The 16,473-nt window shown below is 38.7% G+C and overlaps 1 protein-coding gene across 1 annotated transcript in view; it reads left to right on the top strand.

The window, feature by feature from the left end:
• Positions 1-16,473, top strand: part of LOC103804345 (von Willebrand factor D and EGF domain-containing protein-like) — a gene marked incomplete at its 3' end in the record, with an annotated part of 91,039 nt that overhangs the window by 20,276 nt on the left and 54,290 nt on the right. Inside the window, exons 4-8 of the mRNA XM_009076955.1 lie at positions 751-855; positions 4,445-4,559; positions 7,906-8,156; positions 9,338-9,557; positions 15,122-15,259. Of these exons, the coding sequence (XP_009075203.1) occupies positions 751-855; positions 4,445-4,559; positions 7,906-8,156; positions 9,338-9,557; positions 15,122-15,259 (829 nt within the window). The remainder of the gene's footprint in view (positions 1-750; positions 856-4,444; positions 4,560-7,905; positions 8,157-9,337; positions 9,558-15,121; positions 15,260-16,473) is intronic.

Raw genomic sequence — 16,473 nt, 5'->3', positions numbered from 1 at the left:
GCTGAAGTTCATCAGTGACTACAGCACAGCTTTCTGTAGGGTTTTGTGGTGGTCTTTAAGGTTCCCACCTCGCAAGAGATTTCACAGCACTTTCTCTAAAGCTAACCCTTTCCACACTTGTCCAGTATCTTTTCTTTTTTATTATGGAAAAATTAAAATATAAATTTGCCTAACCTGTTCGTATTATCTAACCATTCTTATATAAAAACTCCATCCTCAAAGCTTTCTGAATTACCTACATGTACAGGAAGCTGTGAGGTGAGACAGTAGGTGACTGCTTTAATGTACCTTCCTATGGGAAGGTTGATCATGAGTTCTTGGGGTTGAAATGGGACTTTCTCTCTTGCATTGTCCACCCTATCACTTTTTATTTTTTAAGGTTATTTAAAATCACCTATATAATATACATTCTTCTTTTTTTTTACCCCAAGGAGTTTACTTACTACTTTGTCATTACGAAGAAAGTGATCCTGAATTCCAGCCAAAAATCTTAATTTTTTTTAACAACCCCTTGAAAACCCCCTTGTAGTACTTGAGTAGAGCCAAAAGATCTTTTGGTTATTAATGAAGAATTTCCAGTTTGGAGCATTAAGCGATTTGTTAGCTTGCAGCAGAGCCACTCACAAGTGGTTTAATTTATCTTGCTGGCAAGCATCCAGTTCAGGGGGGCAGTGGTATGTGCTCCAAAATGAGCAGACAGTCTCCATATGGAACATTATCACTTATAAAGATGATTTTCGTATCATTTAGATCACTAACGATGGCTTCCAGTACAGTAATTCCAGAGTGCTGACCCTGTACGACGCGGTCTGCCAGGCCTGCCAACTCCATCCAACTGGACTTTGTAAATTAAAGGTAATTTAAAGATCATAAAGGTTTAATATGGATCGTTCATCTCTTCCTTAGCCCTCTACCTTCCATTGATGTACTGTGTGTAATAACTGCTTTAGAAGAGGAAAATCTATTCGATAGGTCAGCTGCACAGCCTAACACTCCTCTCTTTCACAATCTCAAGTCTGTGATATTTTATTTCTTTTTCATATTTACGTGGGGTATGAATACCTGATAGGGCTTGCTTTATGATGGCCCTTTCTCACGCAGACACTTCCAGAAAGACCATGGTTGACAATATTTATACTTTGCAGCTGTTAGTGGAAGTAAATAAGAGTGAGGAGTCTCTCCTGAAAGGCTTAACTTCCCTTTTGAAGTGTCTCTGCTATTTTCCCTCTCGCAGCCTGTTTGGCGAGGGCACTGTAGCTATAAGGTATATCATTTCTATACCCATTTTCTGCCTTAGCAAGAGGTATACAAAGATGCATGTTATACAGTTTTTGTCATCTAAGAACACCCTTGAGAGAACATAAAGCATTCTTGCTTACATTAAACACTGCTAAGTACAAACATATAGTATTTTGACAGTTTCAAAACCATAATCAAAAGTCTACAGCTACGTTTTAAACTGCCAACATGCTAGAAACTGCCTGCAGAGCACTATAACCCTCTGTTTTCCTGTGGACTTATTGGTATAACATCCCTTAAGAAAGAGCTTCCCTGCTCTTATTTTCTAGAGACCTGCATTAGGCAAATTAGCTGTTTTTCAATGGGGCTTCAAAAGGAACTTTGTGGGGTATTAGGTGGGATATTTGACTGTGCTGATCCTGCTTTCCTCCCCTGAGTCAGGTATGAATTAATAGGAGACTACCAGTTTGCATTTTATAAAGATTCATCAGGTACATCTTAACTCATTTGCCTCACTCTTCTCATTAACACTGATGGGAAAACACAGTTTTCAAACTTGCACTGATTAAAAGAGCATAGCAGTTACCAAAATTAAAACAAAAAAATGTTCATATTTTTTTCAAATAAAACAGTGAATAGAAATTAATTTATAGGCCCATGTGGTAGGTTGACCCTGGTTGGACACCAGGTGCTCACCAAAGCTGCTCTGTCACTGCCCTCCTCAGCTGGGCAAGGAGAGAAATATAACAAAAGGCTCATGAGGCAAGATAAGGGCAGGGAGAGATCACTCATCAGCTACTGTCATGGGCAAAATAAACTCCACCTGGGGAAATTAATTTATTTCCAATCAAGTCAGAGTAGGATAATGAGAAATAAAAGCAGATCTTAAAACACCTCTCCCCTACTCCTCCTGTCTTCCCAGATCATCTTCACTCCCAATTTTCTCTCCCTCCTCCCATGCAGTGATGCAAGGGGATGGGAAATATTGCCTGCAGTCAGTTCATCACATGTTGCCTCTGTTGCTCCTTCTCCCTCAGGGTTGGACTCCTCACCCTTGCTTCAGCATGGGGTCCCTCCTATGGGAGACAGTTCTCCATGAGCTTCTCCAGTGTGAGTCCTGCAGTTCTTAAGGAAATGTTCCAGTGTGTTACCCCCTGGGGCCACAAGTCCTGCCAGCAAACCTGCTTCAACTTCCACTTCCAGCAGCTTCTCACAAAACTCACCCTGTAGTCCCACCCTCTTCCAAACCCTTGCAACACAAACCCAATACAGCCCAAATGAGGGCAAAACCACTTAAATTTCAGATTAAAATAATTGTGTCAGAGTCATTTCAATTAAAGTGAGGGTGAGGGGTTTTTTTGTCTAAGGCTTTCCTTATTCTTGCATTTTTGAAACTCAGAAATATATATGTTCTCTCAATATGCTGGTGTTCTCTAGGGATTATAGTCATTTCTATCCTAAAATGCTTCAAGGGACTATTTGAACTAGGCTTCCAATTGCATCAGACCACATTCTAATTACCCCTCCTATAACATTACTCTGCAATACCTAAATTGCTTTCAGAAAAGGTGCTTCAATTAGGGGACATTTTATATCAGGCCATTTCACATTCTGTGTTCTTTTATGGAGCCCATTCTGTACCACACTATCCCATCAGAACGAGAGCATTTTGTTTCCATCAGAGCATCAAGTCTTTGAAAACAACAATGTAATAAAATCTAATTAACATATGGGTTTTAATGTTGAAGATCTGTCACGTTCTATCATGTCGGTGCAATTATGAGAATCATTTTTGTTTCTCTACTTTACCCACTGCTCTTAAAGAGGTGTTACTTAAAATATTGACTAGTATAGTTTGCAAAAGAAGCTTGAGAAACTAATAGAACAGTAGACAGAAACCACAAAACAAGGCCAGTAACGGGAGACACATCGTCCTCAGAAAAACAATGTGTATTCAAAGGAAGGAAAATGTCTTTGACCCTGGTAGGTTTTTCCTCCTGCTCTCCCACTGCTGTGGTGATATCTCCTGTGTTCCCTGTGTTTGCTGGGAATTTTCAAGGTCAGAAAATGCCCCATCTCCAGGTGTGCCCACACACAAGCTACAGGCTAAAGGCATAACTCTGCCATAGGACCTTCCTGTGGTGTAGGTGTTCAATTACACCTGTTAATTATGTCCCTGTGTTTTCTTCTCAGACAATTCAAGTGTTTTCAGCCCACGTGGAAGCCACATGGCCTCTTTGGCCCTTGTGGGCACCGTAACTAGGAGTGGGACAAGTTAACCTCAAAGACTGCTGTGCCCATAGTGCATCACACGAATGTCTTTTGGGATGTTCTGCCCCACTTAGGCACCATTGATGTGCTTAACTCTTATTTACAACTATCTCACAGGAGCCTGAACTCTAAGGCACTTCTTTATTCTGCTTTTATAAAACTGCTTTTTCAGATATTTATGAAGAACATCCAGAAATAGCTAAGTTACCAGAACAGGATTCCAAAATTTCAGATGGGCCTTTTATCTGGGCTCAGTTTTTGTGAGTCTCATGGAGTTCACCTTTTAGCAACACCTAATACTCATCATATTGGTCACAGCTGGGAATAATGATCATATACACCCCACGAGTGTGAAAATGGGAAAAGAAGAGTCATATTCTGTGGCATTCATCTATAGCAAAGCAACACCACATGTTGCCTAAGCTAAAACATTCAAAGCTTCAAGCATCTCAACTGAAACAGGAAAACCTACATGGCTTATTTTCTCCCTATCAGCACAAAGCACCGACATTTAAATTGCTATCATTTTATTGTTTCAAGAGTAACCTACATATTTTCTCCCTATCAGCACAAAGCACCAACATTTAAATTGCTACCATTTTATTGTTTCAAGAAGCAAGTGAGTGCCTGCTTATCTCCAGAAATTATTAACTTCTAATTTATTATCTTTCTTATTTCTTTTTTTTTCATTGCCTCCACCTCACCTCTATTTTAATTTCCTTTTTTTCTGGCAGGAAAATACTTGCAATATAATTTTCTCCCTATCAGCACAAAGCACCAACATTTAAATTGCTACCATTTTATTGTTTCAAGAAGCAAGTGAGTGCCTGCTTATCTCCAGAAATTATTAACTTCTAATTTATTATCTTTCTTATTTCTTTTTTTTTCATTGCCTCCACCTCACCTCTATTTTAATTTCCTTTTTTTCTGGCAGGAAAATACTTGCAATATAGATGGACTTTGCTATGGTGAAGGAGAATCAAGCCCTACCAGTCCTTGTCTTCTCTGTGAACCTGACATTTCTAAGTTCACCTGGTCTGTTAATGAAAGTAAGACAAGGTTTGATTTTTCCTAAGATTTAGAAGCACTTATCTGGGAATTAATGATTCATTCTGTGAAATGCATTGTGCTTTCATTTGGCTAACATGAAACTATCCTGTGTAGTGCACATGGACAGTTTGCAGTGGGAATAATTGTGTGCACTAGAAATGCAAACTCCTCTGCATACATCATGTATCTGGGCATGCACGTTGCTCTGTCTGAAACCTGGCAAATCTCAAATTAATAAATGAAAATAACACCTGAAAATGGCCAGTGCTGCATGCAGTGCCCAAGTCTGTCAGCTAAAGGTGATGGACCCTAAATACCTCTGTCATCATCATCTCGTAAGTATAAATCTGTAAGGGAACTATTTGGGGAAAATACTGGGTTTAACACACTAGTGTGTATTTTGGTATCTGGAAGAATTACTTCCTATCCCTGAGCCAAATCCTATGAAATGTCACACAACAGACTTTGGCTTGGCAGGGAGTCTAAGTGCTAGGGATCAGCCACTCATTACCTTCACTGCCACAGAACCTGGAGGCTCATTCTGCAGCCCCTCGAGGCTGGGGTCACAGACAAACTGCCTTTGGCTGCACCTCCCAAAGGCTGAAGACTTAATCATAGTTTTTTCATGGCTATATCCCCAGTGTAAACAACAACCATTACTTACCTCACATTTTACAGATAATCCATGTTTCCAGCAGCATTATCCTCATGGCACAACTGCTCCCCTCACATAAGCACACTTGCATCTGGTCAGTATAAATATTATATTACTGCTTTTATGTGTTGTTTCTAGAAAGAGTTTCTCTGCACTTTTAGGTTCTGTAAACACAGCAAATTACAGACAAGTGTGTGAGTGACAGGACAAGTTTGCTTTGTTTGTTTGTAGTTTTATATTTGTTTAGAGTGACTAGGTCAGCAGGACCCTTCTGGAAGGATAGGAGGTTGCTCTTGTCCTTGTGGAATAGCTGGGGATGCTCAGGGACAGAGACTCCTAGAGAGTGCAAGGTATGGCAGCAGAAATGGCAAAAGCTGTGTCACAGCGGATGGAACACAGTAGGGAGGGAGAAAGTTGTCCATGAGCCCTTTCTATTCCTGTTTTACTTTGAATTTTCTCTATTTAAAAACATAATCCTCTAGTTTATGTCCTAAAAAAAATCCAGCTTTTGAAATTTAAAACTCCCTGTCAGGAAAAGGTGTAGCCCAAGTGCTGGCCAACTAAAAATATCTTTGAATGTCACTAGGATGAGTAGTTAGAATGCCTAATGATAAGCCAGACCATAAAAAATAACCTGTACACTTGAAAGCTGTGTGTTTACCCCCAGAAAAATATGGAAGTCTAATGGGAGAGATTATTTGTGATTCACAAACCTTGCCTCATTTCTATCAAAGAATCATAGAATGATAGAAAGGTTTGAGTTGGAAGGGACCATAAAGATCATCTCATTCCAACCTCCTGTCATGGGCAGGGACACCTCCCACTAGACTAGAGCCCTGTCCAACCTGGCCTTTCATTCTGTTGGCCATAGCAGTAGCATGTCTAGGGAGGAGGTGATCCTGATTGTTCTATAGACAGATTCATTACTCATACTGAGACAGTTTGATTTTAAAATTGAGGAAATGGTTTAAATAGAAAAAACTGCTTCTGTTTTGCAATTTATAAAGCTAGAAGTAGTTGGAGAAATTTGAAACAGATCATGGTTCACTTTTTAATTATTTCAAAATTTAAAAATATTTAAAAGAAAGAGATTGTTTTCAAAAATGTGAAAACCATTTTAAAATTTCTGCAATAATAGGGAGTGCATATATATATATATATTTGCTGGATGGCAAGGAGATGTCTGTAGAATTAGAAACAGTCCTTCACAGACTCCTTTCAGAACATCTGATTTTAAGTTATTTTGTGCCTACCACTTCTTGTTGCCATCCATCCTATTAACACCTTTGTGTTTATCTCTAAATGCATACTCAGCATCAATATTTCATTGATTACTTTGGGCACAATTTTTATGGGCTCCAGGGCTTTAGTGTTTGGGAAATAAAAGGTAAATGAATAGATGGAAGCTTTCAACAGTTATGCCAGGACAATCTGCTGGACAAGCATTTTAGAAGGCTCTAATAGCACAGCTGCAATAAATGGAGGCACATATTTAAATAATTGCATAATATGAGACGTGCTATGGAAAGCAAAGTTTGATAAAAGGATATGCATCACAAAAAAGCCCTAATGATGACTTACCAGGAGCATAATGGAAGGATTCCTTATGAGAACATGTATATAATTCATAGTTTTAGAGCATGACTTGAAATGAATCCTTAGAATTAGAAATGTGCTTTAAGTTAGACATAACTTTGGCCAAATTACATTGTGAGAAGATTCCTTTAAATATCACTACATGTCAATTTGTGCAGCTGGTTCAAGAGGAAAGAGACTTGAGGCTTGAGACTGAGGAGGCTTAGGACATGGAGATGAAATTCCCTGTCCTGCACAGAGCTGCTGTCACCTCAGGGTACTCATCTGATCTTACTTTTTCTTGGTTTCTAATTATAAGATACTTTTCTCTACCTTGTCCTCCTTACCTATTTATATTGTAACTATCTTCAGGTAGTGTTTGTCTTCTACTGTACAAAAGCCTTGTACAATTAGGCTTTTATCTTCATTAAGAAAATACTGAATATAAACAGCAATACTAGAAATAACAGTGTTAATGGTGACATGATACACACTATTGGCACTGGGGATAGAGAATCTCAGCAGCACTGACTTATCTCTGCTGGCACTGAAAAGACCTTTATTACTAATGAAATGTCCAACTGAATTCAGCCAAACTCCTTGGACTTAATTATTTCTCATGGGTAAAGTCAGGAGAGTCTACTCAATGGAAGAATGACACAATTCTTTTTCTCCTGAGTTGTCCATTTGCCATTTATCATTTTGAGATTTATTTATATGGATGGGTGGATAGATAGAATGGTAGATAGATTAAATATACATGTAAAGAAAAAAAATATAATTAGCTCAAGTTTTAGTGAGAATTAGGAGACTAGTGAGAGTTTATAGAAGTCATGTCTGATCTCCTCCCATGTATCAGATAGCATATCAAAAGTAATCAAAGTGCAGTACAGGAGAAAAATTCAGTATGGGACATGAAAAAAAAAAGAGGAAAAATGTGTACTTTTTTGATAAAGACATTTGCTGCCTCTAACATCCAAATCACTTCCTCCATCAGTCTCAGGGGATGTTGTGTGTCTTTTCTTTGAGACCGTTCCTTCAAAGACCCACTCTTCAAATCTTTACATGGGAGAAACTGGAATTTATGTAATCATGCTTTCATTTTTGCTGTTTAGACAACCTGCCTCCTGTGTTCCAGGCCCCCTCCAGCCAGCTGCTGACATTTATTGGTGAGAATTTTGTTTACCAGCTAATAGCAGTGGATCCAGAAGGGTCAGCTGTGCTATTCATCCTAGAGGCTGGGCCACGGGATGCCAGGCTCTCTCCTGCTGGCCTTCTTATCTGGAAAGTTGATGCAGAAGAAATGCAGACCTTTGAATTCACAGTGTCAGATGAATGCAATGCACAGAGCAGATACTCTATTGAGGTAAGGAAATGAACACTTTTAAGGAAAAACAAAACAAACCTGTTTGTCAGGTCATTGCTTTGGTGCAATTGTCATTATGGCTAATAATTTGTTATTGTCTTGAAAAACAAGGCTTCAGCTATTTCCTCATAAGCAATAATGATCAATTAATGGAATAAATATCTTTGAGAACATAGAAACTATATATACAGGGAACAAGAGAGAGTGCTATTGATTGCTGTTTGAAAGAACATTCTTGCAGAGCCTTTTAATGGTTCATTAATCTGCTTTAAAATTCACATTCTGCATTTGGATTGCACAAAAAAGCATATAACATAAAAGACCAAGTTTTAGCTATAAAAGGGAGATTATAACTCATTCTCAATGATATTTTTAGAGGATGTCTTGCTCTTACGTTATTACTCCACACTCTTAGTTTCTTGGCAGAGCTTGTGCATTGCTTTGTCTTTCCTGTATAATCCTGTGATCGGGTGTGCTAATAAAGCAGGATGCAGACTCTTGACATAAGAAGATTTTTACTCCTAAAGATTCCTATTTTTACTCATTCAAGCCGCAAAACACCAATCTGCTGAACTCACACAGCAAAGTGGAAACTGAAACCTAGACACGGTTTTTAATGGAAACATTTCAAACTAGACCCATGTTATCTAGGTGAGATAATACAGAGCTTTGAGTCTGTTGAAATGCAGTTCTTGTACATATGTAAAATACAACTATGGATCTCCCTTCCCTGAAAAAAGGGACCAGCTGAGGAATGCCACAGTCATGTTTCTGCCTGGGAGCCATTTGTAATGTGAAAGAGTAAGGAGGGCAGGCAAGGAAAGAGAAAAGATTTTTCATTTCTTCTTTGAAGAATAAGGAACAAATTCTGCCCTCAGATACTATGTGAAAAGTGCTGTTATAGCAAATAAGGCAGGTTTTTTTCTTATAAGAAGTTAGAATGTGCCCCTAAATGATGAAAAAAAGAAATCCCTTTGAAGTTGAGCTTTCAGTGAAATAAATAAGTATGCTGAGTATAAGACCATCTATCTAGACAAAGGAAATTGGTTAGAAATAAGTTTTCATAATACTGGATAACATGTTTGCAGTGCAAATCTCTCTCTTCCTAAAGGGTAACAATATACCTCCCAGCTGTGATTATTCAGAAGAATCTTACCACGACTCCCTTTTGCCTTCCTCAGGTTGGAGTGAAGCCCTGCAGCTGCCTCAATGGTGGGACATGTGTTACTAATATTAAATACCCTCCAGGCCTTGGTGAATACCTGTGCTTGTGTCCAAACGGATTTGATGGAGAATTTTGCCAGGATGACATTAAGGACTGCAAATCAAACCCCTGTGGCAGTGGAACCTGCGTGGACAATGTTGAGAGCTACTTTTGTAAATGTCCCCCTGGTTTGGGAGGTAACTCACTGTTTCCATCTCTGATTTAACTACAGGATTTTTTTGAGTGCAGCATGGCCATAAGCATCTGACAAATGGACTGCATATATAAGCTTCCTCTTCTGCTCCCATGGCTTAGCTTTAGACATATAGAAAATGTGCAAAAGCAGCTGTTAATGATAAGGAAAAATGACCTAAAGCACTGTGGTCCTGAAATGTTCACTCAAGGAGACTGTGAACCTCTTTGATCTCAGTTGGTTCCTGCTTATTTCCCATGGATCTGTCCATCCATGAGATGAGCTAGGAGATGACTGAGTGGAAGAGAGAAAAGGCAAAGATCCAGGACCCTTTTGCACTGACTTAATTACACTGAGCGAAGAACTAGGAATAAATTATTTTTCTAGGTCCAGAAAGAAGATGTGGAAAACATGCAAAAATAAATTGTCCTTTAGTCCCACTTGAAGCTTCATTAAATTTAAGCATTAGAAAACCACAAGCCCATTCAGTTGTCAGACATGCTGATGAAACAAAATCTAACCTTTCATACTGTTCAGGGCTAGTGCCCTGATTTCAGAACTCTGTCCCAGCTGAAACCAGAACAGCTGGCCATAATATGATTTTAAGAGATGAAGAGAACAGGGATGATCATTGCACCAAAAAAACCCCAAAGGATTATTTTAGAAAAGCAGAAGGAGAAGTTGAGGAACAAAAGAGTGAGACCAAAGAGTTGGATACAAGACATACAGTGCAAACAGGAATGGAGTAAAGACCTGAGGTGTGAGGAGAAAAAGAAGCATCTAATAGATAACATAGACAAGGAGAGGACATGTCTGTACCTATCATGCAATTTATAGCCAGCTTCACTGCACTCAGGACATCTGGGAATGATTCACATAGACGAAAAAGCACTTGTGACAGCACATGGACAAGGACTCCCTGTGCTCTGCAGGCTGGCATGGGCAGAGCCAGCCATTAGACTCTGCTGCATTAATCATCTGGAATTGGGCTGAGCTGAGTCACTGCTGGGTCTCTCAGAGTGCCCACCATCTCCTCAAGCTGGGACCCACACTCCAGCTGCTCAGCACACTGTGCACTTCCAACACAACAGATTTTCACATTGGCCTAAACATGCCTTCTCCTGGAGTTTCATGAAAGTTGGTTTCTTTTTATTTCTAGTTCAATTCTTCAGGAGGTACAAGGCAAATCTGAACATACAGGACTTGAAGAGGATTTCTAAATCTAGTTCTTGCTTAGTTTTGGAAAGGGCCAGTTACAAAACACCCACTCACCCAGGTGGCTATGCAGTCATGGGAAAGTGCAGACCCTGAATTAACATCCTTCCTTGTCAGAGTCAAATTAGTCTCCCACAAAAGCAAGGTGTTAACTGAGACTGTATTAGAGCACCCAGAATACTCAGATCCAAATAATTTCAAAAACAGAGTAAGAGAAAAGCACCTTAAACTGAGCTCAGATTTCAGCCCTTGAAACTGCTCTGATACCCTGCTCTGTTCACATTCATGAGACTCATAATATTGGCAGCTGTCAGTGTTATAGGTTTGAAAATTCAAGTAGAAGTAACATCAAATGCACATAATTATTACTGCTTATAGTGCATATATACAGCAGAAACTCAATTTTAAACAAAAACAGTGAGCAGATTTTACCCAACAGGCTCATGCAGGCAGCAAGATTCCTATTCTGCCTGTCAGCAGTTCATGAAACCTTTTTTGTTTTGGTCATGTGGGACTGCAAGTCCAGATTTCATTAGCTATAATAATAATCATTCAGATGTGGAAGTCTAGAAAAATGGCCTAACAGATCTGTGGCACCTAGCTGATACTGACTCCAAGTAATGCTAGTAAATGGCCAAAGCTCAGTGCTGTCAAAAGTCTTTATGCCACCAGAGAGTCCACTGATGAAAGAACACACAAGCCTAAAGATGGAGAATAAAGTTACAAAATGGAAGTTTGATCAAAATATAAAAGTCCCCAAAGCAACGAAACAGATGCAGAATGTCTTGAATCCCTCTGGAAACTATATTCTTATGAGCACAGAGAAATTTGGGAACTTTTTAGGGTGTATTTGGTTAAACACTGGAGATATACAATGAGAACAAGTATTGATTGCCTGTAAGGAGGTGAATTAAAAAAAAAATTCTCATTGTTATGAATGAGCTTATTAAATTCATTCCATGAGTTAATAACTTCAGTGAACCTTCTGACTAGAGAGACAAGGGCACAGGACACCTTAATGGTCAGAGAAACACAAGATTTTTCTGCACCCTTAATTATTACTAGTTAAATAAAAGTACAATGGTTCTGCTGTTCTTCCTAAAATGCTGAAACAAAAGCAACAACAGAGACACAAACAAAGATATGATTGAGTGAAAATTGAATGTATCTCAAAGTTTTAATAGCAGGTGAAAAATTATAAGCAAGTGGAGCTGAAAACCAGCTGGGAAGCAGATGATTTTACTTCAGGGCAGGTTCTGTGACAACAATAAAACTCATCCTTGATGCTGTGTTTATGGCTCAATTCCCCAGAATACCATCAATAATCTAATGAGATGGCAATGCTATACAGCTCAAGTGACAGCACCACTTCACCATCAAATCTCTACAAATGACAGTGAATAGGTAGTAGAAACAAGAAGTTAACTCTTGTGAGAGCTTCTCAAACATGCCTGCAAGGGAAGCAGCAACTCAGGTGCATCAGTGTATCTCGGGCAGTGAAAGGGTAGAATGCAGGAATGGGAACAAGGCAGGGAGGAAAGCCATTGGAATGTCTGAGAGAAGGCTGACCCCAGGATTATTGCTACTTTAATTTTCTGCAGAGACTTCTATGGGCTTATCTCTGTGTATTCAAAGCTCATTCATTTTTCATTGACGTTGTTAACAAGATAACAAGAATTCCTGTTGTTTATTATTTTGGCCACAGAAAGCAAGAACATCACCCACGTGAGAATATAACTCATCCTTGAAAACAATCTCAATCACAAAACCATTCTTTCTTTCCCATATACCAGTGATTAGTATAAAGTTGGGGGTGGGGTGGGTGGATGAAACTCTAATTTCATTTTACTTTTCAGGAAACTGAAGCAAACCCCAGGATTTGTTCATGGTGTCTAATAACCGTAGAGCTCCTAAATGAGATTTCCTGTTCCTTTAGAGTCAACTTAATGTGAACACAGTCAAAAAATCTTTCTTTGCATCTGTAGGTGGTCAGCTTCTCTCAAGGCATGAAAAGACTTTATCTTCTCAGACAATTTCCCATGTAGGGATGGAGAAATAGAGCTTGGCACATAAACAGATGTTCAACCTTGCAACCTGAGGAACTTTTATTCCTATAATTTTTATTTGTACTGTAGCAATGCCAAGAGAATTGAGACTCCCTTGTGTTACAGTGCACTGGAGGTCATGCAGCAGAATAATTGACACTTCTTGGTGCAGACAGTTTTTTGTCCATTTCTGCTGCTACTTCAACAACCTTCAGCCAAATTTTGTACTTTGCAAACATTTGTCCTTGGACTCATCTGGATTATCATTGTGCCCACATTGATCAGACACTGTTTAAAATAAAATCTCTCTGAATGAAACTGAGTGCTTGCATAGTTTCATCTTTACATTGCAAAAATCAGTCAAGTGGGTGAATTTGAAAATTTATCTTCTTCCTTAAGGTGTCCCTTTGCTTTTTGTAATTTGAAAAACAGCACTTTGCAGCAAAAATAGAGTATGTAAGGGTGAGGAGAGGGGACTGAGGGAGAAGTGACTGCTGTTACTGAAAGTGGGAACTTCATCCCTGCTCTCATTGTTTATGATATCATGTTTAGCCTTTATATGATACTCAGAGAAAGAAAATAATTACTAATCTAATCAGAGGGTAACTCATTCAATATTTCCCATAATGTGATGTCTAATAATTTCCCAATGCATAATCAGAAATCAGTATCAGAGAAAAGCAGCCTGATGCCAGGAATGTGCTGATTAAATAAGACAATAGAAATAGTCATCCAAAATGTAACAAGGGTGGAAAAAAGTCAGTCAGGCCCTACAATACTATGTGATGCCCATCCTCAATGAAAGAAGTAAGAAGCATGAGAGGCAAGAACAATTTAGCTTGAGATGGCATAGGGAAAAGGATGTGGCTTTTGTGCTGCTGGTCTTTTTTTTTCCTCAAGACAAAGCAGGCATGAAAAGTGATGTCACTGGCTTTTTTTAGGCAGCTCAATCAATAAAGAGCCTTCAATTTGAGTTTTCTACATGGAGATGCTATTTTAACTTGAAAGGAGTAGTGGAAGCTGTCTGAAATGCTGAAGCAATGAGAGATTATGTTGTAGGAGATGAATAATAATGCTCTGTTTTTATCATCCTGTAATTCATTCCACTGCTACAAATGTCTATTTTGAAGGGAAAAAAAAGTATTCTTTCATCCTTAGACCTTTTTTTATGATAAAGCTGGGCATCTGATATGGAACAAACCTTGCTATATCTTGTGGTATGTCTTGAAGTAGGTACCTGGGCTCTCCAGAAGTTGTCCCAATCTCCTTGTGTATTCCTACAGGGACAAAGGGCATGCCTTAATAGAAGTGATCTGGGCTAGTTTATGACCTGCTATCAGGGCTGCATATCCTGCAACCAGGAATAGCCAAGCAAGTTTGCTTAAGCACACAGAGACAGCAGCACGAACACCTGAAGCCTGAGGGAGCTTTTAACAACATTATATGTGATTACTCTGCATCATTTGCTGTTCAGATAGTAATTTTAACTTTTGGGTCACCTTCCCCTATAGGTATTCATTAAATCATCCGAAGTTGTGAATTTGAATCAGTTGCTTCAAGGGATTTTTAAAACTCTACTTCCAAAATCAGCAGTAGTCAAGAGACAATGTTTTGGGGTTCAGGTCCTCTGGCAATTTTAAAACTCTACTTCCAAAATCAGCAATAGCCAAGAGACAATGTTTTGGATTCAGGTCCTCTGGCAGCTTATCTTCTGTACATCAGCACCATGGCTCAGTGGCATTTTCAGAATGTGCCCCAAGATTTTCATTTCAGAAGAAAAACTTGGGATTTTTAAAGAAATCTGATCATTTTGTAAGATTTACCTTCAGCCAGAGCCTCTCAGGCTGGTTCACAATCATCCATTAGTTATGTGAGGTTCACACAGAAATAGAAATCACAATAGGTCAGTTCATGGCTCTTCATATCCCAAAGCCAAAATGGCAATATTCTTTGGCTTCTTCAGTATATGACAAAGATCTCACATAAATAATACAACAAAAGCAATGGCAAAGATTTGAAATGCAGGGGAAATATTAATTTTATTTATGTGCATTTTTATTGAACATGCACAGCTTTCTATGAGCAGTAGTCTCAAGTTCAGCACTTCTGGTGCCAATAACGACTGTAATAAACAGTGTGATAAAAGCAGGTTTAAGTGAGACAGTGGGGAATTTGGCTGGAACATGAGTGACATACCCTGTAATGAGTTTACAGCTGAGAAGTGAGCCTTCTTCTGCTTCAACATTTGAGCTGAAGTATAAACAGGGAATCTTTTCTGATTATTAACTTCCCCTTTGTTTTGCCACAGGGCTTACTTGTCAGGAAGACAGGAATGAATGTGAAGAGAATCTCTGTTTTCCTGGAGTGTCTTGTATGAATACCTTTGGATCTTATGCATGTGGAATTTGCCCCAGTGGAATGGAGGGAAATGGTAAAACTTGCAAATGTAAGTGTTTTGCATGATTTATTTTAATAGATGGGAGAGAAAAAGAAGGTTCAATTTTACTACTATTATCCTTAATCAAGTACTTTCCCACTCAATTCAAGTACAGACATTTAAATATACAAAACAGATCATTGTCATGTTATGTTAATATGGATATTTGCAAATTGGTCTCTGCTGGGTTTCATTTTGGTAAGAACAAACACCATGCATACAAAGAAAAGTATTTTCCAGATGCCAGCTAGAAAATTTGCCAAGGACATTCCACATGTTCTCCAATATTTCATTCCTAAATATACCATCCACTAACAAGTACTTGGGGAACACCCCAGGATTGATTTTGCTTTGGGCAACTGCTGTGTAAGCAGGATGGAAGGTAAGAGAAAGAAGGTCTATGTGCCAATCCTTTCACCTCTGTTTTCAACATGTGCTTTCATTAGAGGACACAGCCCACAGATGCTTGGCATGAAGTCATTCCACAAATCCCAACCAGTGAAGAGAATGGCCAGGAACAATTTTAGATCTGCTCCATATTTGCTTTTGGAGCAACAGACTCTTTACTGGGGAGACTACACTGACTTTGTACTCTGCTGAGACTTTCCCAGGGCACTTGATGTGACCTGGACACTCTGTTTGTTTCAGTCATATAGACACAAGTCTTCTCCAAAAAATAACATTTTGTTTGCCATAAGGAAAGAAATCAACACTTGAAATATTTTGGGTTTGTTTGTTTGTTGGTATTTCCAAAGAAATCCAAGAAGCAAAAGATACAGATATTTACTGTGCAGATATTAGCATTTTCTCATATTGACTGCTGAAGGTAAAAAAAAAAATATTCGTTGTAAATAGACTGAGTTGTAACTGCAGGATCCTGGCAACAGCAGGACTGCCTTTGCAAGATTTACCAAATATCTCTTCCATCATATTGCCAAACATCTGTATAGAATGTTTTCTTTGCAGCATTATTTGGACAAATTAGTTATTTCAAAGTGATTTTGCATCTGTTTCACAAATGCACATTTTAGTGAGTAATTTGACTAGTGAAGGAAGGATATACAAAATAATGCCCTTTTGATAAATATATCAGAAAAGTAATTTCTTACTTTGCATTTTTTAGTTACAGAAATATTACTCTATTTCTGAAATGCACTTTTATTAGAAAGGATAAACCTGAAGGCTTCTCTGTCCACCCAAGATAGGACAGAAATCATTCTTTG

Source organism: Acanthisitta chloris, unplaced genomic scaffold (assembly GCF_000695815.1).
Source record: "Acanthisitta chloris isolate BGI_N310 unplaced genomic scaffold, ASM69581v1 scaffold3706, whole genome shotgun sequence".
Classification (NCBI taxonomy): Eukaryota; Metazoa; Chordata; class Aves; order Passeriformes; family Acanthisittidae; genus Acanthisitta; species Acanthisitta chloris.
Note: the sequence above shows the minus strand (reverse complement) of the source record. Positions and strands in the feature narration are given on the sequence as shown.